This window comes from Mastomys coucha, unplaced genomic scaffold (assembly GCF_008632895.1).
Source record: "Mastomys coucha isolate ucsf_1 unplaced genomic scaffold, UCSF_Mcou_1 pScaffold3, whole genome shotgun sequence".
In the NCBI taxonomy this organism is placed as follows: Eukaryota; Metazoa; Chordata; class Mammalia; order Rodentia; family Muridae; genus Mastomys; species Mastomys coucha.
The window spans coordinates 65,574,331-65,599,580 of record NW_022196909.1 but is presented as its reverse complement, the minus strand read 5'-3'; the positions used below and the strand labels follow the sequence as shown (position 1 = coordinate 65,599,580).

At 42.1% G+C, this 25,250-nt stretch overlaps 1 protein-coding gene across 7 annotated transcripts in view; it reads left to right on the top strand.

The window, feature by feature from the left end:
- The window catches only part of Tbc1d5 (TBC1 domain family member 5), a 518,011-nt gene that overhangs the window by 478,429 nt on the left and 14,332 nt on the right, over positions 1-25,250 (top strand). For all 7 annotated transcript variants that reach the window (XM_031348347.1, XM_031348346.1, XM_031348344.1 and 4 more), the window contains 3 exons: positions 1,629-1,728; positions 22,927-23,006; positions 24,234-24,377. In XM_031348347.1, coding sequence (XP_031204207.1) covers positions 1,629-1,728; positions 22,927-23,006; positions 24,234-24,377 — 324 coding nt within the window. The remainder of the gene's footprint in view (positions 1-1,628; positions 1,729-22,926; positions 23,007-24,233; positions 24,378-25,250) is intronic.

Here is a 25,250-nt window from a genome sequence, read left to right as displayed (position 1 = left end):
TTAATTTTTCTTGCTCAGTGTTTTAAAGACAGCTTGCCAACACAAAACCACCTCCATATTCTGCTGCGGGCAGGCTTTCTGTTTCATTTTAGTTTGGCATTTATGACTTACTGGTTTTTCATTTTTTCTTTTGATTTTTGTTTTGTTTGGTTTATTTTTTTTTAAAAAAAGAGGAGACAGAGAGCATAAAACTTGTGGGTAGGGAGGTGGAGAAAAGCCAAGAGAGGCTGAGGAAGAGAACACATGATGAAAATATATTTTATGGTGTGTGTTTTATGTATGTTTTATGCAACACAGTATGTTACAGATAGCCAAAGCTAGAATTCAATTAGGAAAACTTGAGCTTCTGTTTGTTTGTTTGCTTGCTTGCTTGCTTTACCTTTTTATTGATTCTTTGTGAGTTTCACATCATGCAACCCAATCCCATGCATCTCCCTGTCCCTTCATTTCCTCCCTCTGTTCTTGTATATGTGAGGAGGTCCCCACAAAAGAAAGTAAAAAATAAAAATTAAAAAAATAAAACAAAGTAGAACCTAGCAACATGTCCTTGTGGAAGCTGTAGTGTGTCCCACAGTGTACCTTTTGTCAACACATCTTTACTTGCAAATGTTCATTGCAATGAGACTTATTGGCCTGGTTCAAAGCCTCTGGCTTTTTCTAACCCATCAATACTGGATCCTTACTGGGACTCCTCTCAAATACCCTGTTGTTGCCCTGTGTCTTGAAGATCCTGTAGCTTTGAATCTGCAGGACTGGCAGATCCTATACTTTCACACACACCAGCAGCAGTTCACAGATGGGGTAGATGTTAGGTGGGCCAAGTCAAAGCCCTGTATCTTGGCCCGAATGGTGACTGAATTGGTCAGCCAGCCAGCTCTCCAAAACTCGAACCTTCAGCAGGAGCTCTCTAGCACTGCTTTGGCTAAGACACCCCATGCTGCAGCTGACATGGGGCAAAGTCATTCCTGGTTCATGCCCTCAGAACTAGCTCACCTGTGCCCCTGCCACCAGGGCTAGCTCTTCTGTGGTCTTTAGAGGCAATACGAGCCACAGACATCAACACAGACCCCTATTGCTGCATGGCCATGGACCCAGACCTGGCTCTCAGCTGCAGCATAGGCCAGGGCTTCACCATGACCTCAGGTGGCAGGGCAGGCTGTTCCTCTCCACCCTCTCTTTCCCGCTCCACCTCTCTTCACAATGCTCAGACTGTTCCACTTCTCTCTCTCTCTCTCTCCCATCTGTCCGCCACATCCCTGCACGTTGCCTGAGTCTCATGGTCTCCTAGCATGGTGGAGGTGGGTCGTTCACCTCTTTCTTTTTGATGGTGGTGGTGGTGGGCTTTTTTTTTTTTTGTCTATATATGGAGGCTGTGCATGATGGTGCAGATCCTCTTTAATCCTAGCATGTAGGATTTAGAAGCAGGTGGATCTCTGTGAGTTCAAAGCCAGTCTGGTGTACATAGAGAGTTCCTGGCTAGCCAAGGCTACAAACTAAGACCCTATCTCAAAAATAAAACAACAACTATAATAATAATATTATTAATATTAAAAATAAGAGGAGGAAAAACCTTAAGATCACATGTAGTATTTAACTTTTTTTTTAAATCTTTATCTCTTTGGTTTTAGGAAGAAGAGCTAGAGGCCCAGATCTCCTTCCTGCAAGGACAGCTGAATGACCTGGACGCCATGTGCAAGTACTGTGCAAAGGTCATGGACATGCATCTTGGTAGGTGAACTACACTGTCCCTTGAAAGAACATTGATCAGGCCAGTGACAGTGGCACTGCTGTGTGCTAGACCCACAGTCAGCTCTTTCTGAGTGTATCCTGTCCTTCACTTCTCACAAAAACCCCTGTGGTAGAGGAACTGTTGCTACCTACATTGTACTGATGCAGAAACAAGGACTGGGAGTAAACTGTCCTAAGATCCATCACAGAGAAGCAGAGTAGGAATTCAAACCAAAGGGAAAAAATGGATGCTTTACCTCCTAGTTGCCATGCTGCTGTTGGAATTGTCTTATCTCCAGCAATCAAAAAGGCTGAGCTCTTGAAACCAGCCAGATATATTGCTTAGGTCACCAGTGTGCAAGCACTGATAATGTATTCTCTAGTTTATTAGCTATCCATCATAACTGCGAGAACTTATAAAGTAGAAATGCCTGGATTACATGAGATATGAGTGTGCCACATGAAGAGATCTGTTTAAGTGGCTCTGCTGGGGCACTTTAGCTCCTGCAGTAAGTATGTGCTCCTGCAGAAGCCTCTGTGTGGTAGTGTTACCTTTCTCAGCCCATATGCACTATGCTGCTCTAGAAGAACATGGCAGAATGTCAGGACACACAGACACATGTACACACGCACACACACATGCACACGTGCACACACACAAGCATGTTCATCTCTGATAGGAAACCAGAGGGTGTCCAACAAGGCCTCCTCCCACCAGCAGTTCCTCCAGGAGTAACCCATCCTGGGAATCTGCCCTGGTGACGAATTTTCCACCTTCAGACCCCATCAAGCAGTCTCTTAAGCCTGTGAGTTAATGAGTCTATAACAAGTGACCAATGTGGCTGTCATTTGGATTAGCCTGACCCACATTGACTTCAAATGAGTAATAAATATTGTCTTAAGATATGGAAGATGCCAGTCTAAGTTGCCTCCTAAAGCAACTGGCCAGGGCTTGCTCTGTTCTAAGTCATTCTTTCTTCTCAAGCCTCTACTGGTGAGATGGGGAAGAGGCAGGAGCAATCCTGGTGGATCTACAGGTCAGCAGAGTTGGCTATTGTCTGCCACAGACAATATTGTGTGTTATCCAGTTGTGTCTGGTTCCTCTTCTTCCAAAGCCTTTACATACTTGGTACTTGATGATCGTTTTAAAACCATATGGGACCAGGTATATATGCCTCTTATATTCTCTTAATGTGATCATTCTCAGAAAGGTATCAAAAAGAAGCAGTGGGAATGAGAAGGTGGCTCAGTGGGTAAAGCACTGGCCCCCACAAGCCTAAGAACCTGCATGTGGATCCCCAGAACTGTGATCTTAAAAAAATGCTACACATTAACACAAGCCTCACAGTCACAAATGTGCTTCCATGGAGAGATGGGAGGCAGAGGCAGGAAAATCACCAGAAGCTCCGGGCTGCTTGCCCAGCCATAAGCTGGTTAGACTGTCTCACCCAAGTGAGAAAGGCAAGGACTGATGGTGGAACACTCTTTTCTGACCTTCATGTTCTCCGTGGCACAGGTACGCACATACACATTTGCATAGCACACATATGCCCAAAAGAATATAAAGCACTTATAAGATAGTTTATATAGAAATAATATGTGCTAGATTAATTTGTGTTGCTTAAATATAATTTAATTATAAAGTATCACGGTATGTGAATTTTCAGTTTCTTGGCCACCTTTCTCAGTTGTCTGCAATACATGGAAGCTTGTAAAACAGCTTTACTAAAGCCTCAGAATTTCAGAACAGCCTTTTCTCTGACTTTAGTCTTTTTTTTATTAGATATTTTCTTTATTTACATTTCAAATGATACCTCCTTTCCCTTTACCTCCAAAAAGAAAAAACCCTGTTTCCTCCCCCTGCTCACCAACCCACTCTCTCCCGCTTCCTGGCCCTGGCTTTCTCCTTCACTGAGGCATAGAACCTTCACAGGACCAAGGGCCTCTCCTCCCATCTATGACCAACTAGGTCATCCTCTCCTACACCTAACACACACTGATTTATCAAATGATACCAAAAGATTTTCAGAATTCAGTATGTTTGCCCTAACCTTAGTTTGAGAACAAGAATAACTTAATGACGACTTGGTACCCGAGCACTTCCTAACATGAAGCCTGCTGAGCCTGGGCTCTGTGCGGGCTGCAGGAGCCAAGGTGTGTGCCATCTGACAGCGTTCCTAGACCAGTTATTTCCCAGGATTCTTTGTCTTGTTCATTACTGTCTTGATGTTCTGTTCATCTCAAGAGAATTCGTTATTCTTCTTTTCATCATGTGTGCAATAAATGACTTAAAATGTCAAGTGCTAATCAAGGCTGTTTTATAACTGGTGGCAGAACAAATAAAGAAAAAGCTTTTTGAAGAAAAATTATATAGTAATGTTTATTCAGTGGCTGGCAAGCTGGCTCATCTCCTGGTCTGGAGCTCAGTACTGAAGGAGGATTTGTTTTGTCAGAGTCTTAATTTTATTAACTCCATGTAAAATGCAAAGATTTAGAATTGAAAATAGTTTTATTAGATCTAAACCTTCCCTGTCAATTTCAGACTGTTTTCTACTTGTTCATTATTCTGTTGCTATAGTTACTCCTCTGCTCACCATCCTGACAAGCTATTGACAATATTAACCTCCATGGCTGAGCTCAAGGTATTTTAAAAATTGCTGAATTTCACACATATGCACATGAATGGCAGCCTGACCTGTGTGATCATAAGGGGCTGGGCTGTGGGGCTACTCTTCCCCATATACACTAGCTGCCTACTCTGCCGAATGGCAGCTCCAGACTGACATGCCTCCACTAGACTGTTTGGGAGGTAGACCTCTTTTCCAGTCACAGGCTGCCTTTATGTCACGCTTGCAATGGAGGATCCTCTCCAGTGATGTAAAGGAATTGTATCACGCTTGCAATGGAGGGATCCTCTCCAGTGATGTAAAGGAACTGTCCTTCTCTGCTCTTGCTGAGAGTGCAGTAGCTAACAGCATGCATGCGAGAGCAGTAAAGATGCCTGCAGCTGGAGCGGTGGCTCAGCAGTTAAAGACACTCCTGCTTTTGCAGAGAACTAGCATTCATATCACAGGGTGCACACCACCTTTTACTGTAGATCTAGGAAATCTAACACCCTCTGTTGGTTTTTGCAGGTAACTGCATACACACACACACACACACACACACACACACACACACAATATTTTTTAAAGAATATTACACCTGCAATACCAATGTCTTCACTTAGGACTGCAGTTTCTAGCCCCGTGTTCCATCTCTATGTTTGAAGTACTTTCTAACCACATCCCCCAGAAATTAATCCAACATAATTAAGCTGTGAGTAGAGGTGAAGAGATCAAATCAGCTCATTTCCCCCCAAGTAAAAGCAGGCCAGTGATAGGCTTTGTCTAGGCCTGGCAGCCCTGTGAGGTGCTCTTCACTCACATGCTCGCAAGATGGCTGGGGGAGCTCTTGATAGTGTTTTAGGCAGACAGCAAGGAAGAGCAATGACCTAGAAGGCAAGAATGGAGCCAGTTCCCCTTGAGGAGCTTCCCCATGAGCTCCACCTACCGACTTCTCCAACACTTCACTGGCCACAGTGATGCCACATGCCCAGTTGCAGCTGCAAGGACAGTGTACACAGTGTCACCCAGAATGTCCTGATGAGAAGGGAGACCCCTAGTGACTGCAGCTGCATCCTCAGACCTGATAGTCATGCTGTGATTAGGATTGGGGACCTTTAATCCTGGGTTCTTACCAAGGAATAGTTCTAGGGGAAGTGACCTTTGGGATGCAAAACATCATTCTCACTCAGACCTGTCATGAAAAATGCCACATTTTCTGTTGCCCTTGTCCCCTTCTCTACCTGCCCCTGCTCCTGTGAGCCATCCTTGCCTCTTTGTTGGTGATGGGCTCCTGGAAGGCTCACAGCAAAGCAGCAGCCAAGAGAAGTAGGTTTGAACTTTATGATTCACAAGATCTGTGGCAGTGTAGCTAGTGTGGGTTTGTGAGATCCCATGTGGACCCTGTCGACAAGAGTGAACGTATGTCCCTCAGCTCAGGTGTGCAGAGATCAGGTGTTCAGAAAGTACTTGCTGTAAAGCTCCATTACCACTAAAGGCAGTTTAAGGGTTTAAATTTATCTGTGGCCATGCCACACCTAATGTGCATGATCTCAGAAGCTAAGCAAGATCGAGCATGGTATGGTTAGGAATTGGATGGGAATCCCAAGGTTTAAACTTGTCAGTTGAATGCAGCTAACTACAGGTCAACTGTTGGTCTCCTTTCAGGAAATGCCCAGTATTAACTCCCCTGCTCTGTTTCTTCACCCTTCCTGGGGAGTCCTGGAAAAGGGCTCATCTATCTATCACCAGCCTCTGAAAGTACTTGCATCCAAAGAAAGCTCTGTCCCAACTAGAGAAACACCCAGAGGCATGTTGAGTAGGAATCTAAAGCCTTTGGTCTTTGTTACAGTTGACCACTGGCCCCTCCATGACTTTCGGGGTAGAAGCCAGGTAAGGTGACCATAGCCTTTACCTTTACAGCAGACTGTAAAAGGCCGAGGTCCAGAAAGAGCAGCACTCCTGCTGTGGCTTCTGCAGATCTTCTTTGCTAGGGCCTGCACTGTGGGCATGGCCTCCAGGGGCCAGCTTCCCCCATGTTTCCTCTGATGATCCTATATCCATAGCCAAAGCTTCCTCTTAGGCCTAGGAGTTGTCCTCAACTGGCTCTGATGACCCAGCAGGAGCTGAGAAATATGATCTTTGCAGTCCAGTGTCTTATCAAACCACCCAGCTCCTCAAATCTCAGCCTTAAAACAAAACAAAACACCCAGTCCTGAAAGCAACAGTATTGTTTGCGATCCCCCCCAGGCTATCAAAGTAGTTCTCCTCTACTTCCCCCAGGTAGTAGTTAATGTCTTGCTGAGTGGATCCTGGTGATAAGTTTGTTTAACTAAGAGATAACAAAGTTTTAGACTCCTAGGAAAATCATTTGTTCTCTAAAATATATCTATTATTCCAACTTGCCTTCTTGTTTTGGAGCAAGACTTTGTATTAGCAAAGGGCTACAGTAAATTTTCTCAGTGAGAGCTGCTGTCATTTCTTGCACTGTGGAAAAGCACTTGCCAGCAAGACTTAGAGATCTATTCTTACTGAAATCCTAGTAAATGTTAGGTTAGAGTCTATGCCATCTTTGTCTTGCTCGTTTTTTGAAAATACTTTTTAGACCTGTTTAGAATAACAGTGTGTTGAGATGCAAGCTCTAAGAGTGTTTTTCTGTGTTTGGTTTTTACTTGGGAAATAATTTTTTCTTTGCCCATAACATAATACATGGAGCATTTTTTCAAGGCTAGAAAGAGCCCTGGGCTGGAAAAGCTCAGATATTATATCATATTAGGTAGGCATGCACATATACATGTGATAATGTCAAAGTATATGCGTGCATAAGTTATACCAAGTCTGTAACTACTACTAGGAAATGACTGGAGGGGCACTGTTTGTATGAGTTGGCTGAAAGAGAGAAAAGATTGTGTGTTATCTGAAAGGAAGTATGTTAGACAGGGTTCTCTAGAGTCACAGAATGTATGGAATGTCTTTCTATATTGAGGGAATTTATTATGGTGACTTACAGTCTGTAGTCCAACTCCTCAACAACGAACGGTCAGCTGTGAACGACAAGTCCAAGAATCTAGAAGTTGCTCTTCTGTAGAGATAGATTCTAACTGGAGTGTTAGCAAATAAATGCATGCTGCAAAGAAGAGCGAATCTTCTTTCTTCCAATGTCCTTATAAAGGTCTCCAGCAGAAGGTGTGCACCACCACGGGGATCTGGGACTTGTTTTGTCCCAGGCTCACCTTGAACTCAGAGATCTCCTTGCCTTAGTCTCTTGGTGTGTACTACTTTGTCTGGGCCTAAGCTTTTCTATGCCTCAAGATCTCCATGTCAAGATCCAAGTCAGAAACTTGTGTCTTCCAGCCTCAAGATCTGGATCACAGATGAGCCTTCCCATTTTGGATTGTAGTTCATTCCAGATATAGTCAAGTTGACAACCAGGAATAGCCATTACAGGAAGGAACCTCAGTTGGGAAAGTGCCAGCATAAGATCAGGCTGTAGGCCTGGACTCTGAGACAGGAGCGTACTCTGAGAGGCTCCACCCAGCAGCTGACCAAAACAGACCCATGGCCAAATTTAGAAGCTCTAGAGCTGAGTGAATAAATAACTAATGGGAAGAAAGATTAGGCTGTAGGGCATTTTCTTAATTAGAGGTTGATTGGGGGGTGCCACCCCTGGGCTAGTGGTCCTGGGTTCTATTAAAAAAAAAAAGCAAGCCAGTAAGCAGCACTCCTCCATGCCCTCTGCATAAGCTTCCTCCTCCAGGTTTCTGCCCTGGTTGAGTTCCTGTCCTGACTTCCTTGATGATGAACTGTGATATGGTAATGTAATGGAAATAAACCCTTTCTTCCCCAGGTTGGTTTTGGTCTTAGGGTGTGTCACTGGCAGTAGAAACCCTAACTGAAATGTGTACAGGTTTGTAGACAGCTGTCAGCACAGGATTACTGCTGTGCTGCTCGTGCCTTTGACACTGAGCAAAGAAGAGGGATCTATTCTGGTGGCTTTAGTGGCCCAGCATGGAATCTAATGCAAATAGTGTTTGGGACAACCTTGTTGAATGAATAAGAATGCAGCGTTTTATTTTGTTTTGGTTTAATATTTGTTCGAGTTATTTGAGAATTGCATAGAAATGTGTTGATTGTATTCACTTTCTCTCCCACTACTCTCCTCAGGCTCATCCCCTCTCCCTTCACACCCAACTCTGTGTCTTTTTGTTGTTGTTGAGTTTAGAGGTTTCTCTGTGTAGCTCTGGCTGTCCTGAAATCACTTTGTAGACCAGGCTGGCCTCCAACTCAGTGTTAAGATTAAAGGCATGTGTCACCATGAAGCACATTCAATACATATGTTCCCTTTAGAGCTAATCGCTCTGTGGTCTCTTATTCTCTGCACCTTGACCAATTGTGGGCTCAGTACTAGTCATCTACTGTAAATAGAAGCTTCTCAGATGAGGATTAATCTGATAACACATATCTATGGGTAAAGGATAAAATATCAGGAGTCAGTTTAGTGTTATGTTTGTTTAATGAATAACTAATCATAGTAGTAGGTTCTCCCCTAGGGTCTACGACCTGTCTAGCTGTAGATTCATAGACCAGTCACGGTCTCATCTCCTAGTAATGGCTTCATCTCCTAGAGCAATTCTTAAGTCCAATCAGAAAGTGGCTGATCATTCCTATGATGTCTGTGCCATTATTATAACAGTGGGCATGTCCTTCCAGGTGAGTCACTGCAGCTTGCAGGGTTCACAGTTGTGTATGATTAATGATTTGTATTTGTAAGCCTCTGGTGTCTTCCTGTCATAGGATAACCTCATTTTTAACTCTTTTTATATATGTATGTATATGTGTATATATATATATATATGTGTGTGTGTGTGTGTGTATGTACACACACACACACACACACATATATATTAGGAAGGTTCCGTGGTAGGAAGTGGGTTTCTACATGGCAGTTTCAGAAGGTCTGTAGTGTAATTTTCCTTATCTATATTCCCTCCCTGCCCTCTGGTTCCCCCACCTCAACTTAATGCTTCCTGTTCCAATATTCTCTTTTAATGCTTTATATCTGTGTGTTTTATCTTCCCTTCTTTAAAAGTCCCTCCTGATAGCCACTTGGTAATTTCACAACCTTATTGGTATTCTACCTGAAACAGAAATATCTGAGGATTCACAACCAACATCAACAAATGAGAAAGCATGCTGCACGTGTCTTTCTGTGTCTGGGTGACCTCACACAACATGATTGTTTCCAGCTTAATCCATTTAGTTGCAGATTTCAGTTTTATTGTATTGTATTTTTTCTTTTTATTTATATTTCTCTCATACAATACATTCCAACCACAACTTTCCCTCAACTCCTCCCAGTTCACAACAACCTCCCCTTCATCCAGGATGCGCAACCCCTAATCTAAACCTAGAAAAGAGCAGGCTTCCAAGGACATCAGTCAAAAATTGCAGAAAAAATGTACAATAAGACCAGACATAAACACTCACATCAAGGCTGGGTAAGTCAACCCAGTAAGAGGAAAAGGCCCCCAAGAGTAGCCAAACGAGTCAGACACCCCACTCCCACTGTCAGGAGTCTCACACAGACCAACCATAACATATATGCAGAAGACCTAACAGAGACTCAGGCATGCTGCTTTACTTCTGTGAGCCCCCATGAGCCTGGCTGAGTTGAGTCCACAGGCCTTGCTCTCCTGGTATACTCAACCCCTCTGGCTCCTACAATTCCTCCTCCCCGACTTTTTCAAGGTTTCCCCACCTTGTAGAGGAAGGACCAGATAGATACCTCCAGACTGGGCTCTCTCTCTGCCTAACGTTTGGCTGTGGGTCTCTGCATCTGCTCCTATCATCTGCTAGAAGCAATCCTTTTGATGATGCCTGGACCAGGCACTGATCGATCTATGAGTATAGTAGAACATCATGAGCAGTCATTTCATTGATTGATTGTTTTTTGTCTGTAAGTATGTGTGTATATTTTGTTGTTGTTTGGATTGGTTGATGTTTTTCTTTTTTTGTTTTTTCTTTGGTTGGTTGGGTGGGTGGGTGGGTGGGTGAGTGGAAGAAGGTTTTGGGAGTTTCTGTTTCTGCCACCTATGTTTGGTTCTATCTAGATCTCTGTGCTTATCCACCCTTTGGTTCCTGACTATCCAAAAAATGTCAGGCATGGGCTCCCTCTCACAGTGTGGGCCTCAATTTGGACCAGTCATTGATTGGACATACAAATTCTGTGCCTCCATTACCCCAGCAGATATTGCAGGCAGGACAGGTTGTAGGTTGAGTGTTTTGTGGCTGGGTTCCACCACTGGAAGCCTTACCTGGTTATAGAAGATACCTGGTTCAGACTCTGCATCTACCATTACTAGAAGCCTTCACTAGGGCCACCCTCTTAGATTCCAGGGAGCTTCTTGATCTCCCCTGAAATGCCCCCCTAATTCCAGTAGTCTCTCCCAGTACTCTCTCTCACTATCTGTTCCCCATATGGTCTTTCTTGTTCTTATACCCACCTGCCCCCAGTCTGCCCATGAAATCTGTTCTAGTTCCCCTAACCTGGAAGATCCATGCATTCCACCCCCCTGCCCCCTTGAGCTGTCCTTGTTTCTTTGCCTCTCTGGGTCTATGAATTTTATAGCATGGTTATCCTTTACTTGACAGCTAACATACCATGTATGTCTTTCTAGGTCTGGGTTACCTCACTTAGGATGATATTTTCTGGTTCCATCCATGTGCCTGCAAACTTCATGATGTCATTGTTTTTAACAGCTGAGTAATACTCCATTGTGTAAATGTGCCACATTTTCTTTCTCCATTCTTCAGTTGAGAGACATCTAGGTTGTTTCCAGGGTCCGGCTGTTATGAAGAAAGCTACTATGAACATAGTTGAGCGGTTTTCCTTGTGGTATGATGGAGAGTATCTTTTGGGTATATTCCCAGGAGTGGTACAGCTGGCTCTTGAGGTAGATCGATTCCCAATTTCTAAGGAACCATCATATTGATTTCCAAAGGGGCTGTGTAGATTTATTCTCCGCCAGCAATAGAGGAGTGCTTTCCTTGCTCTGTGTCCTTAACAGTATAAACCATCACTGTGTTTTTTATCTTAGCCATTATGACAGATGTAAAATGGAATCTCAAAGTCATTTTGATTTACATTTCCCTGAAGGCTAAGGACATTGATGATTTCTTTAAGTATTTCTCAGCCATTTGAGATTCCTCTGTTGAGAATTCTGTTTAGTGCCATAATACATTTTTTAAATTGGGTTATTTGGTTTCTTGAGTTCTTTATATATTTTGGATGTCAGCTCTCTGACAGATGTGGAGTTGGTAAAGACCTTTCCCATCTTGTGGACTGCCATTTTGTCCTATTGAGGGTGTTCTTTATCAGACATGGAGTTGGTATAATAGCTGAATAATATTCAATATGTAAACATACCACACTTTCAATATCTATTTGTCAGCTGATGTTTGCCATTTTCTGACCATTGTGAATAAAGCTGCAGTGAACATGGATTAAGTAGGAATCTCTAGGGTAGGATACAAAGACTTCTGGGTATATACTGAAGAGTGGTAAAGCTCAGTCCTTTGTTCTATCCATTTGTAGCTTGCTAAAGAACCTCTATGCTGATTTTCATAGTGGCTGCTCCAGTTTGCGCTCCAACCACAAGTGGCTATGTCGCTCTTTCTCCTTTTCCATACCAGCATTACATTCTGGTCTTGTCTTTTTATTCTGACTGGGATAAGAAAAATCTCAAATGATTTTAACTTATATGTCCTTGATGGATAAGGAGATTAGACATTTTTAAAAATTGTTTCTCAGACATTCATATTTCAGCCTTTGAGACTCTCTTGTTTAGCTCCATGAAATTAGGTTGTTTGTTTTCTTGATACTTAGTATTTTTAGCTACTTGTATTCTGGATTCTAACCTTCTGCCACATGTATAACTGGTTAAAAAAAAAAAAAAAGTATTTTTTCACCACACTGTGGGCTGCCTCTTCAAGTAATGGTGTCAGTTTCTATACAGAAACTTTTTAGTTTTCTGAGGTCCAATTTATTAATTGTTGATTTTAAAGCCTGCACCGTTGGGTCCTATTCGGAAAGTCCTTTCCTGTGCCAATGAGTTCAAGCATATTCTCTACTTCTCTTTCAGATTTGGGCATCAGGTCTTATGTTAAAGCCCTTGGTCCATTGGAATCAAGTTTCACCTAGGGTGGAAGACAAGGGCCAAGTTTCATTCTGTTTCATGTATCTACCCAGTTTGACCAGTACCATTTACTGAAGATGCTGTCTTTTCTCCAAAGTGTGTTGCTGGCCTTTTAATCAAAAATCCAGTGGCTGTAGGAGTATTGGATTACACGTTTTACTCCTCAGTTCTGTCTCGTTCATCACTGTGTCTGTTTTGTATCAGTGCCATGTTGTTTATGGTGATAATGTTGTGGCACAGCTTGCAATCTGGGTGGCGGCAGTGGCCAGAATTGTTTTGGCTAGCTTGGATCTTTTATATGTCCTTGTCAAATTTAAGAGTATTTGTTCAATTTCTGTGAAGAACTGCATTAGAATTTTGGTGGAGTTTGCCTTTAATCTGCAGATTGGCCTGGTAGGGTGGTCGTTTTCACAGTATCCTACCAGTCCACCAGCAGGGAGGCCTTTGCCTCTTCCAGTATGCTTCAGTTGCTTTCCTCAGCATGCAGACTTTCCACTGTCCCAGTCTTTCATGTCCTTGGTTAGAGTTACTCAGAGATTTGTTTTGTTTTGTTAAAACCCTTACTTATGCTACTTTTTCATTTACTTTCCTCTGTGCATATGTTGTTTGAATACAGGAAGGCTACTGTTTCCATGTGTTAATTTGTATCCTGCTACTGTGCTAAACATTTCAGCTGGAGTCCTTTCAGTATAAAGCCTTTCAGTATAAAGTATCTTCATTTGCAACTGAAGATGCTTTGATCACTTTCCAGGCTGTATCCCCTTCATCCCCTTGACTTGAACAAGAGTGGAGAGAATGGACAGCCTTGTCTTGTTCCAGATTTTAGTGGAGTTTTCTCCATTTCAGGTGATGTTGGCTATGGGCTTCCTGCTTATACCCTTTGTTATGCTGAGATATAGCCTGTGTCCCAGCTCTCCAGGACTTTTATCATGAATGGATACATGTCAGAAGCCTTGACTAATTTTAAAGTCAATTTTGTCAGATACTACTAGAATGTACCTGCTTGGTTTTGGTTCCATTTGCTTGGAGTACTTTTTGTTCATCCTTTTACTCTTTAAGGTAGTGTAGGTGTAGGTCATGAGGTCTGTTTCTTGCAGACAGCAAAAAAAAAAAAAAAAGTGAATCCTATTTTCTAGTCCAAACAGTTAGTCTATATCTGTTTATTGGAGATTTATATTCATTAAGTTATTTTTAATGTGTATTAATTTTTTGCTTTTGTGGCTTTCAGTAAGACCTCTTTTGTAATAGTTTATTTTTTGTTTACATGTTTGAGTGTTTTACTTGTACATAAGTCTCTATACTACATGTGTGTATGGTGCTCACAGAGAGCAGAAGAGGGTGTCCAACCCGCTGGAACTGGAGTTACAGATGGTTGTGAACAACTGCGCACATGCTAAGAACTGAATCCAGGTCCTGCAAGAGCAGCCAGTGCTTTCTAGAGGAGGTCATCTCTCCAGCCCCAACTAGACCTCTCGGAATTTAGTGTGGCAGAATCATTTGTTCCTTGTATGTGTTTAACCTTCTCTTCAGACATAGACATCTATTCCAATGCCTGTGTCGAGATAGACTGGTGATCATAAATGCCTTATATCTTTTTATCATATAAAATGTCCTTTCTTCTTCTATTATGGCTGACTGATAGTTTTACTAGGCATAATATTCTGTGCCAGCATCTGTGGTATTTCATAATTTATAAAGCTTCAGTCTGTCCTCTTCTGGTTTTCAATGTCTATAATGAAAAATTTACTGTGATACTGACAGACTTGCCCTTGTATGTGAGTTGCTCAATATCCTTTTTTTGTTTTATACATTAATGGTTTTGGCTATTACGTGACACAGGGAATTTCTGGCCTGTGTATTTGTTTTTCCGTCTGCTTCTTGGATCCTGATAGACACATCTTTACTATTAGGGAAGCTTTCATTTGATCTTGTTAGTGAGGGTTTCTTCTTCTGCTATAATTGTTACTCATGGGCTTGACTTTTTGTTTATAAGACTCTAGACCTTAGGCATGCACTCTACTTTGCTGCTGTTGGTTTTATTTGCTTTGCTTTGTTGTGACACTGCCTTTAACTGAGAGAGCTAATTCCTCTCCCTTTGGGACCTGATAGTTCTGTTCCACTGGAGCCAACCTATTGATGAGACTCCTGAGTTGTATTTATTTGTTTAACTTTTTGATTCCTGAATTTTTCAAGCTTTATTTCATTTGGGCTTTTTTTCAAAGAACATATTTCTTTACTATATTTTCACTTGCTGAATTTATTTCATTATTTCATTCACGTGATTCTATTTTTGTGGTCTTCATTCTAGCATTTATTCCCATTCACTTTGAGTTCTTCTTTCATTCTTATATTTGCTATTCCAAAGCCATTGTCTTGTGCTAATTACTTGTCTCAGGAGATATTACTATGGGAGTGCTAATTCTTGGTGGAGATTAGTTTTGTTTTTTCAATGTTTGTGTATTTATGATAGGAGCTAGGCATCTGGAGTTAGGTCATCTGTACCATTTTGTGGTATGGAAATCTTATTTTTATTTTGTTGAGTATGTGTTTGAAGCTCTGTTTCCTGTTACCCAAATTTGTCTGGTTGACTAGCTATATGGGGCTTAAGGTTCACTCTTTGGAGAAGCAGTATTGATGTTTGAATGGAGTATTAGAGGTATTCTCATCTTAGCTTCAGCTGAGTTATGTTTCTTTTTTTAATTCTATTTTTTATTTTATTGGTTATTTTATTTATTTGCATTTCAAATGTTACCCTCTTTCCAGTTTCCCCTTCAGAAACCACCTATCCTATCCTCTCTCTCCCAGCTCCTATGAGGGTGCTCCCCCACCCATCTCCTCGCCCTGGCATTCACCTACACTGGGGCATTGAACCTTTACAGGACCAAGAACCTCTCCTCACATTGATGTCCAACAAAGCCATCCTCTGCTACATATGCAGCTGGAGCCATGAGTCCATTCATGTGTACTCTTTGGTTGGTGGTTTAGACCCTGGAAGCTCTGTGGGAGGGGGATGTCTGGTTGTTGTTATTGTTGTTCTTCTATGGGTTGTAAACCCCTTCAGCTCTTTCAGTCCTTTCTCTAACTCCTCCATTGGGGACCTCGTGTTCAGTCCAATGGTTGGCTATGAGCATCCACCTCTGTATTTGTTAGGCTCTGGCAGAGCCTCTCAGGAGACAGCTATATCAGGCTCCTGCCAGCAAGCACTTCACTATTGTGGCGTTCACAATAGTGTCTGGGTTTGGTGTCTATATATGGGATGGATCCCCAGGTGGGGCAGTCTCTGGATGGCCTTTGCTCCAAATTTATCTCCATATTTTGTCCCAAGCATCCATACTTGGGTCTTCCTTCTTCTTGAACTTCATGTGGTCTGTGAATTGTATCTTGGGTATTCTGAGCTTTGGGACTACTATCCACTTATCAGTGAGTGCATACCGTGAGTGTTTTTTTGTGATTGGATTACTGAAACTGCCCGCAGTTTCAAGAACGGGGTTCTACTCAGCCAGGAGGGAATAAAGGACCTGAAATAAAGGGTTTGAAATGCAAAGAGAAAACATGAAGCCAAGTTGCATCCCAATCAAGGCTCCACTTTACTGAGAATAAACCAGGGTTTTTATAGTCACAGGAGAAACTGAAAACAAGTCTCTAGATTACACTACAAAGAAAAGTTCAGGTGCCAAAGTCCCCAGGTTCAGAAGATCTTCAGGCAGCTGGTGTATTCAGGCAGTGGGTGGGCGTGCTCAGGCTATGGGCGTGCTCAGGCTATGGGCGTACTCAGGTGGTGGGCATATGCAGGTGGCTTCTTCAAAGACAAACCGATAGTCAACAGAGAGCATCTGTCTTAGCTCCCAGGTGTTAGCCCCCAAGCAGAGGCTGCCAGAAGTCCGATGGATGACTGAAGTGAAGAGGGAATGTAACAGGTTACTTCACTCAGGATGATATTTTCAAATGTTCAAATGTTCAAAATGATATTTTCAAGTTCCATCCATTTGCCTAAGAACTTCATGAAGTCATTGTTTTTAATAGCTGAGTAGTACTCCGTTGTGTAGATGTACCACATTTGCTGTATCAATTCCTCTGTTGAGGGACATCTGGGTTCTTTCCAGCTTCTGTCTATTATAAATAAGGCTGCTTTGAACATAGTGGAGCATGTGTCCTTTGAACATGTTGGAGCATCTTCTGGTTATATGCCCAGGAGTGGTATAGCTGGGTCCTCTGGTAGTACTATGTCCAGTTTTCTGGGGAACTGCCAGACTGATTTCCAAAGTGGTTGTACCAGCTTGCAATCCCACCAGCAATGAAGGAGTGTTCCTCTTTCTCCACAGCCTCACCAGCATCTGCTGTCACCTGAGTTTTTTATCCTAGCCATTCTGACTGGTGTGAGGTAGAATCTCAGGGTTGTTTTGATTTGCATTTCCCTGATGACTAAGGGTGGTGAACATTTCTTTAAATGTTTCTTAGCCATTCAGTATTCATCAGTTTGGAATTCTTTGTTTAGCTCTGTATCCCATTTTTAATAGGATTATTTGGTTCTCTGGAGTCTAACTTCTTGAGTTCTTTGTATATATTGGATATTAGCCCTCTATCAGATGTGGGATTGGTAAAGGTCTTTTCCCAATCTGTTGGTGGCTGTTTTGTCCTATTGACAGTGTCCTGTGCCTTACAGAAGCTTTGCAATTTTATGAGGTTCCATTTGTTGATTGTTGATCTTAAAGCATAAGCCATTTGTGTTCTGTTCAGTAATTTTTCCCCGTGCCCATGTGCTCCAGGCTCTTCCCCACTTTCTCTTCTAATTAGTTTCAGTGTATCTGGTTTTATGTGAAGGTCTTTGATCCACTTGGACTTGAGCTTTGTACAAGGACATAAGAATGGAATAGATCAACCAGCACCATCTGTTGAAAATGCTGTCTTTTTTTCCACTGGATGGTTTTAGCTCCTTTGTCAAAGATCAAGTCGCCATAGGTGTGTGGATTCATTTCTGTGTATTCAGTTCTATTCCATTGATCTACCTGCCTGTCACTGTACCAATACCATGCAGTTTTTATCACAATTGCTTTGTAGTACAGCTTAAGGTCTCGGGTGGTGATTCCACCAAAAGTTCTTTTATTGTTGAGAACAGTTTTCACTATCCTGGGTTTTTTGTTATTCCAAATGAATTTGCAAATTGCTCTTTATAACTCTATGAAGAATTGAGTTGGAATTTTCATGGGCATTGCATTGAATCTGTAGATTGCTTTCAGCAAGATGGACATTTTTACTATATTAATCCTGCCAATCCACAAGCATGGGAGATCTTTCCATCTTTTGAGGTCTTCTTTGATTTCTTTCTTCAGGCATTTGAAGTTCTTGTCACACAGGTCTTTCACTTGCTTGGATAGAGTCACACCAAGGTATTTTACATTATTTGTAACTATTGTAAAGGGTTTTGTTTCCCTTATTTCTTTCTCAGCCTATTTATCCTTTGTGTGTAGGAAGGCTACTGATTTGTTTCAGTTAATTCTGTATCCAGCTACTTTGCTGAAGTTGTTTATCAGGTTTAGCTCTCTGGTGGAGTTTCTGGGGTCACTTAAGTATACTATCATATCATCTGCAAATAGTGATTCTTGACTTCTTTCTTTCCTATTTGTATCCCTTTGACCTCCTTTTGTTGTCTAATTGCTCTGGCTAGGACTTCGAGTACAATATTGAATAGGTTGGGAGAAAGAGGGCAGCCTTGTCTAGTCCCTGATTTTAGTGGGATTGCTTCAAGTTTCCATTTAGTTTGATGTTAGCTACTGATTTGCTGTATATTGCTTTCACTAAGTTTAGGTATGGGCCTTGAATTCCTGATCTCTCCAAGACTTTTACCATGAAGGAGTGATGAATTTTGTCAAATGCTTTCTCAGCATCTAATTAGATGATCATGTGTTTTTTGTCTTTGAGTTTGTTTATATAGTGGATTACATTGATGGATTTCCATATATTGAACCATCCCTGCATCCCTGGGATGAAGCCTACTTGATCATGATGGATAATTGTTTTGATGTGTTCTTGGATTCGGCTTCAAAGAATTTTGTTGAGTATTTTTGCATGGATATTCATAAGGGAAATTGATCTGACGTTCTCTTTCTTTGTTAGGTCTTTGTGTGGTTTAGGTATCAGTGTAATTATGGCTTCATAGAATGAACTGAATAGTGTTCCTTCAGTTTCTATTCTGTTGAATAGTTTGAAAACTATTGGTGTTAGGTCTTCTTTGAAGGTCTGGTAGAATTCTGCAGTTAACCCATCTGGTCCTGGGGTTTTTTTCGTTGGGAGACTTTTAATAAACTGCTTCTATTTCTTTTGAGGTTATAGGACTGTTTGGATGATTTATCTTATCCTGGTTTAACTTTGCTACCTGGTATCTGTCTAGAAAATTTTCCATTTTTTCCAGGTTTTCCAGTTTTGTTGAATATAGGCTTTTGTAGTAGGATCTGATAATTTTTGCTTATTTCCTCAGTTTCTGTTGTTATGTCTCCCTTTTCATTTCTAATTTTGTTAATTTGGACACTGTCTCTGTGCCCTCTGGTTAGTCTGGCTAAGGGTTTATCTATCTTGTTGACTTTCTCAAAGAACCAGCTCCTGGTTTGGTTGATTATTTCTCCTCTTGGGTATATTTGCTTCTTTTTGTTCTAGAGCTTTCAGGTGTGCTGTTAAGCTGCTAGTGTAAGCTCTCTCCAGTTTCTTTTTGGAGGCACTCAGAGCTATGAGTTTTCCTCTTAGCACTGCTTTCATTGGGTCCCATAAGTTTGGGTATGCTGTGCCTTCATTTTCATTAAATTCCAGAAAGTCTTTAATTTTTTTATTTCTTTCCTGACCAAGTTATCATTGAGTAAAAAGCTGTTCAGCTTCCATGTATATTTGGGCTTTCTGTTGTTTTTGTTGTTATTGAAGACCAGCCTTAGTCCATGGTGATCTGATAGGATGCATGGGGTTATTTCAATCTTCTTGTATTTGTTCAGGCCTTTTTTGTGACCAATTATATGATTAGTTTTGGAATAGGTACCATGAGGTTCTGAGACAGAGGTATATTTTTTGTTTTAGGATAAAATGTTCTATAGATATCTGTTAAATCCATTTGGTTCATAACTTCTGTTAGTTTCACTGTGTGTCTCTGTTTACTTTCTGTTTCCCTAATCTGTCCATTACTAGCATTGGGGTGTTAAAGTCTCCCACTACTATTGTGTGAGGTGCAATGTGCTATGCACTTTAGTAAAGTTTCTTTTATGAATGTGGGTGCCCTTTAATTTGGAACTTAGATGTTCAGAATTGAGAGTTCATCTTGGTAGATTTTTCCTTTGATGGGTATCAAGTGTCTTTCTTATCTTTTTTGATAACTTTTAGTTGAAACTCAATTTTATTCACTATTAGAATGGCTACTACAGATTGCTTCTTGGGACCATTTGCTTGGAAAATTGTTTTCCAACCTTTTACTCTGAGGTAGTGTCTGTCTTTGTCACCAAGGTGTATTTCCTGTATGCAGCAAAATGCTAGGTCCTATTTATGCATCCAGTCTGTTAGTCTATGTCTTCTTATTGGAGAATTGAGTCCATTAATGTTAAGAGATATTAAGGAAAAGTGATTGTTTGCTTCCTGTTATTTTTGTTGTTAGACATGGAATTATATTTGTGTGGCTATCTTCTTTTGTTTTTGTTGAAAGATTACTCTCATGCTTTTTCTAGGGTGTAGTTTCTCTCCTTGTGTTAGAGTTTTCCATCTATTATCCTATGTAGGGCTGGATTTGTGGAAAGATATTGTGTAAATTTTGTTTTGTCATGGAATATCTTGGTTTCTCCATCTATTTGCTGGGTATAGTGGCCTGGACTGGCATTTGTGTTCTCTTAGGGTCTGTATGACATCTGCCCAGGATCTTCTAGCTTTCATAATCTCTGGTGAGAAATCTGGTGTGATTCTGATAGGTCTGCCTTCATATGTTACTTGACATTTTTCCCTTACTGCTTTTATTATTCTTTGTTTTGTATATTTGGTGTTTTGATTATTATGTGATGGAAGGAATTTCTTTTCTGGTCCAGTCTATTTGGAGTTCTGTAGGCTTCTTGTATGTTCGTGGGCATCTCTTTCTTTAGGTTAGGGAAGTTTTCTTCTATAATTTTGTTGAAGACACTTACTGGCCCATTATCTTGGTAGTCTTCATTCTCTTCTATACCTATTATCCTTAGGTTTGGTCTTCTCATTGCATCCTGGATTTCCTGGATGTTTTGGTTTAGTCAATTTTCATTGACTGTTGTGTCAGTCTTTTCTGTGGTATCTTCTGCCCCTGAGATTCTCTCTTCTATTTCTTGTATTCTGTTGGTGATGCTTTCATCTATGACTAGTGATCTCTACAGTTTCTATCTCCAGGGTTGTCTCCCTTTGTGATTTCTTTTTTATTTCTATTTCTATTTTTAGATCCTGGATGGTTTTGTTCAATTCCTTCACCTGTTTGGTTGTGTTTTCGTATAATTTTTGAAGGAATTTTTTTGTTTCCTCTTTAAGGGCTTCTACCTGTTTACCTGTGTTCTCCTGTATTTCTTTAAGGGAGTTACTTATGTCCTTCTTAAAGTCCTCTATCATCATCATGAGATGTGTTTTTAAATCCTAATCTTGGTTTTTTGGTGTGATGGGGTACCCATGACTTGCTGTAGTGGGAGAACTGTATTCTGATGATGCCAAGTAGCCTTGGTTTCTGTTGCTTATGTTCTTGTGCTTGCCCGCTTGCCATCTGGTTATCTTTATTTCTAGCTGCCCTTGCTGTCTCTGACTAGACCCTGTCCCTCCTGTGATCCTGTTTGTGTCAGAACTTCTAAGCCCAGGCAGAGACCTTCTATAAATCCAGAAGATTTTCACAGCCAGTCTTGAGGAGTCTGGAGAGTACTCAGAACTGTCCCTCAGGCACAGGGTGCTTAGTGGAGTGGCAATGCAAGGCCAGGATCCCTACCTGAAGAGGAAAGGCAAGGGGTGGTAGGAGACACATAGGACGTGTGTTCTTCTGTCAGATCATGTGGTTTCAGGCACACATCCAGTCAGTTCACTGGGGAAGGGCGGTCCTCATGTCTCGAGAATGGGCAGAGTTGGTGGTGTGAATCTATTTTCTAGGCAGAGAAGAGCTCAGTGTTGGCAGCAGGATAGGGTGGAATCTATGTGGCGTGGGCTCAGTTAGTGAAGGGAGTCTAGATCCCCTACCTGGAGATGGGAATAAGAGGGTGCTGTGCAGAGATGGGTGGGATTAGCAATGTGAATTAGGCCTTCCTACCTGAAAAAGGAGATGTTATAAAGCTTCAGAGGGCAAGCACATGTCATGTGTCATAAGGGCATATGGAATTACTGCTATGGCTCTAGTTCCTCTTCCTAGAGAAGAACAGTCTACAGGTTACAAGGATGAGTGGAATTATGGCATGGTTCTAGGGTGTGTCTAGAGACGGGGCCATGTGTGGACACGGGGATGGGTGAAGTAGGCATGGAGAGGGGCAGGGTGGACTCTAGGAGTGGTGGGGGCAACAGGAGTGGTAGGGAGGGATAGATAGGAATAGTGGTGTATGTTGGGTCTCTACCTAAAAAGTGGATTCCAGAAGGCAGGCACACATGGACCACATGTCCCTCAGGCAGGTCCCAAAGGAAGAATGTAATGTTTAAGGAATTGTACATTGGATATTTTCCTAGGCCATAGGAATCATAGAGCTTAAAAGGCTTATGAATTATGAAACTATTTAGAGTGAGCCTCACAAGTGGCACACCTGTCAGCATTCTATGTAGAATGTGTTTTAACTGTGCCTTCCTACCCCGCAGTACTCCTGTACATCCCATTGCAGTATATCAGCAGGTGACTGAGTGTCACTGATGGTCAATTCTGGTTTGGCTCATCTTCTGAACCATAGCCTTGGAAAGACTATGGTCCTGAGGTTCCTAGAGAACAGAGGGCATTCTCCTTTAAAGACACTGGGTTAAAGCAAGCTGACTCCACAGCCATTGATATCCAAGGTCTTGGTGCCATGAGCTTGTCCTCATATTCCATTGAATTGGCAGCATGATTTAATGTTACAAGTCCCCAGAGATGAGTCTATGTATTCATTTTATATATGTAGAAGGACCGTGTCTTTGATAGGAAACAGCCTAGGCTTCACTGAAGAAAGCTCGTCCTAGAAATGGGACAAGATTCCAGACTCCTGGCCACACCATAGGTCAGTGAGTGGTCCCCATTGTGTCATAGGAGTTGAACACCACCTGTTATTCAGCACATTCAGGAAATACAAGAGTAAGAGCCCATGATGCTTCCCCGCTGCTGCCTGCAGTCTGCCAAGCACCTGTGGAGTTCTCTAAAGTTGTGGGCTAACAATTGTGGTGTTTACACAGAGCATTTATTATAAAATGGCATTTTCTGCTTTCAGTAAACATTCAAGATGTGGTGTTACAAGAGAATTTGGAAAAAGAAGATCAAATTCTGGTGTCCTTGGCAGGATTAAAACAGGTATGTGCACTACTCTGACACTACTGTGTGTGTCACTGCCAGCTCTGGGGAAGATTGTTCCACAGTATGGAGGACACATTCAAGCCATTGTCCTTCCTCACCGATATCCCCCCAGAGGGAGTGCCTTCCAAAGCTCCAGCTCCTCCTAGGCAGGTGTTCCATTCCCCCATCACCTACCCTACTTCCTCTTTCCAGACACTGCACCTTAGCTCAACAATAGGCTTGGTTGTCTCTCTACAAAGATGTAGATGTTGGTGGAAGCCCAGGTCATGGTCACTTCTTTCAGTAGGCCCTCAACAACTCAATTTACCTAACCCTGGCAGGTCTAAGCAAGATGTATTATCAATAAAAAGGAACTTGTACTGATCTGAACAGGCCAGCTAGCATGGAACTGCCTCCTGGCTGTGTGTCAGGGCACATGGTGCTTCCTACTGAGTAATACATCAGCACAGTGGTGCGGGCACCTGTTTCTGAACTTGGGAGAGCATGATATTAACACTAACATGGTCAAATTTTAATCAGCCATTTCTAAGTCTGTAACTTTGAAACAGTTGGATTTTTACCAATGGTTCATTTCCTAGAGTAAGATGTTACCATTTATACTACAGAAGTCCCAATTTCATCCAAGACCTTTTCATGGATGCTTAAAATCACAAATTCTACTGTGCCCTGCATAGACTATTTTTTCCTACCGACGTAAACTAAGGACCTTAGCAACTGGACACAGTGAAGGATTAACAGCAGCAGTTAAGAACAGAATGTCTAGAACAATATAATATAATAAGCTTTGTGAATGTTCTCTCTCAAAACCACTTATAGTACTACTTTCTCCTCTTCTAATGATACAAAGGAATGCAGTCCTCCCTGATGGTGTAAGGAGAGGGTGGTGGGTCCTGTGTAGAAGTACTATGATGCAGTATGGTTGATCTGATGAGCAGGACAGCAGAGGCATGGCAGTGTGTGTAGAAGCTTGATTCCCTTCCTAGTTCACTGCACGTTGTCTTGCTGGAGATGGCAAGAGACTTCATCACACTGGCATATAGCTTAAACCTAGGACCTATTCTTTCTAGAACATCCGCCACTGAAGGTCACTGGAGCTACAATTGAAGGGACTTGCTGTAGGAAAGCAGGTCAATGGCAAGTCTGCTTCTAATAGATGCGATATTATCTAGCATTTAGCTACAAACATACTTATCTTTTCATGATCTTTGTCTCCTTTGAAAACAGATCAAAGACATTCTGAAAGGTTCCCTGCGCTTCAACCAGAGCCAGCTGGAGGCTGAAGAGAATGAGCAGATTACCATTGCTGATGACCACTACTGCTCCAGTGGCCAGGACCAGGGCAGCCAAGCTCCTAGGGCCGCCAAGCAGGTACAGGAGTTTTTATGAGTCCTGAGAATGGGCTTTCATGAAGTTAGCATGAGTTACTCAAAGCTCAGAGGCCAGCGGACTTCTGAGTTCAAGGCCAGCCTGGTTTACAGAGTGAGTTCTAGGACAGCCAGGGATACACAGAGAAACCCTGTCTCCAGAAAAAAAAAAAAAAGAGTTACTCAAAGTACACAGGCTATCATATAGGAAGTTCAGCTGTGAGTTAGCACACCCGAGCCCTAAGTACTGTGTACTGTTGTACAGACTTGAGTACTCCAGAGTGGAGGTGATAACATTCGAAGTGGTGATAGTGAGAGTGGGCCTAAGAGTTGCAGAATGCACAGTTCATGAGCCTGTGTGTGCCAGCATCTGTCTGAGCCTCCAGCCACTCTCTGAGATGAGAAGTCAGCGTCTGAGAGAGCATGGCTCAGTCGCTTCCAACTTGTGTCTCCATCCACTAACACTGGAAGGACGCTAATCTTCCTCATGCTGCCCAGGGCGGCTTTCTCTTGGCTAGAAACCTCTTTTGCCTAAATTGCTCTCTTCCCTTCATGAGAAAGAACTCTCATACATTACTGTCTTCCTGATAAGACAGGGTCAGCAAATGCCCTCTGGGAAAGGCAGAGTGCACCATCTAGAACCCACCACCACATGATTGTCTCAGGTCACACTTGAGGTTTCCTTCCTACTTTGGTTGGTTGGTTTTATTTTGTCTTGTTTTGTTTAAAAACTATTTAAAACTGTGATGTCTCCAGTTGAGAGCCTGGGTTGCCTTATGGTTTCTCATAATGGGTTTCTGCATCCGGGGGTCATTCTCCAGGGTGCTCGGGCAGGGTTCTTAGGCTTTGGAGTCATTCTCCAGGGTGCTCGGGCAGG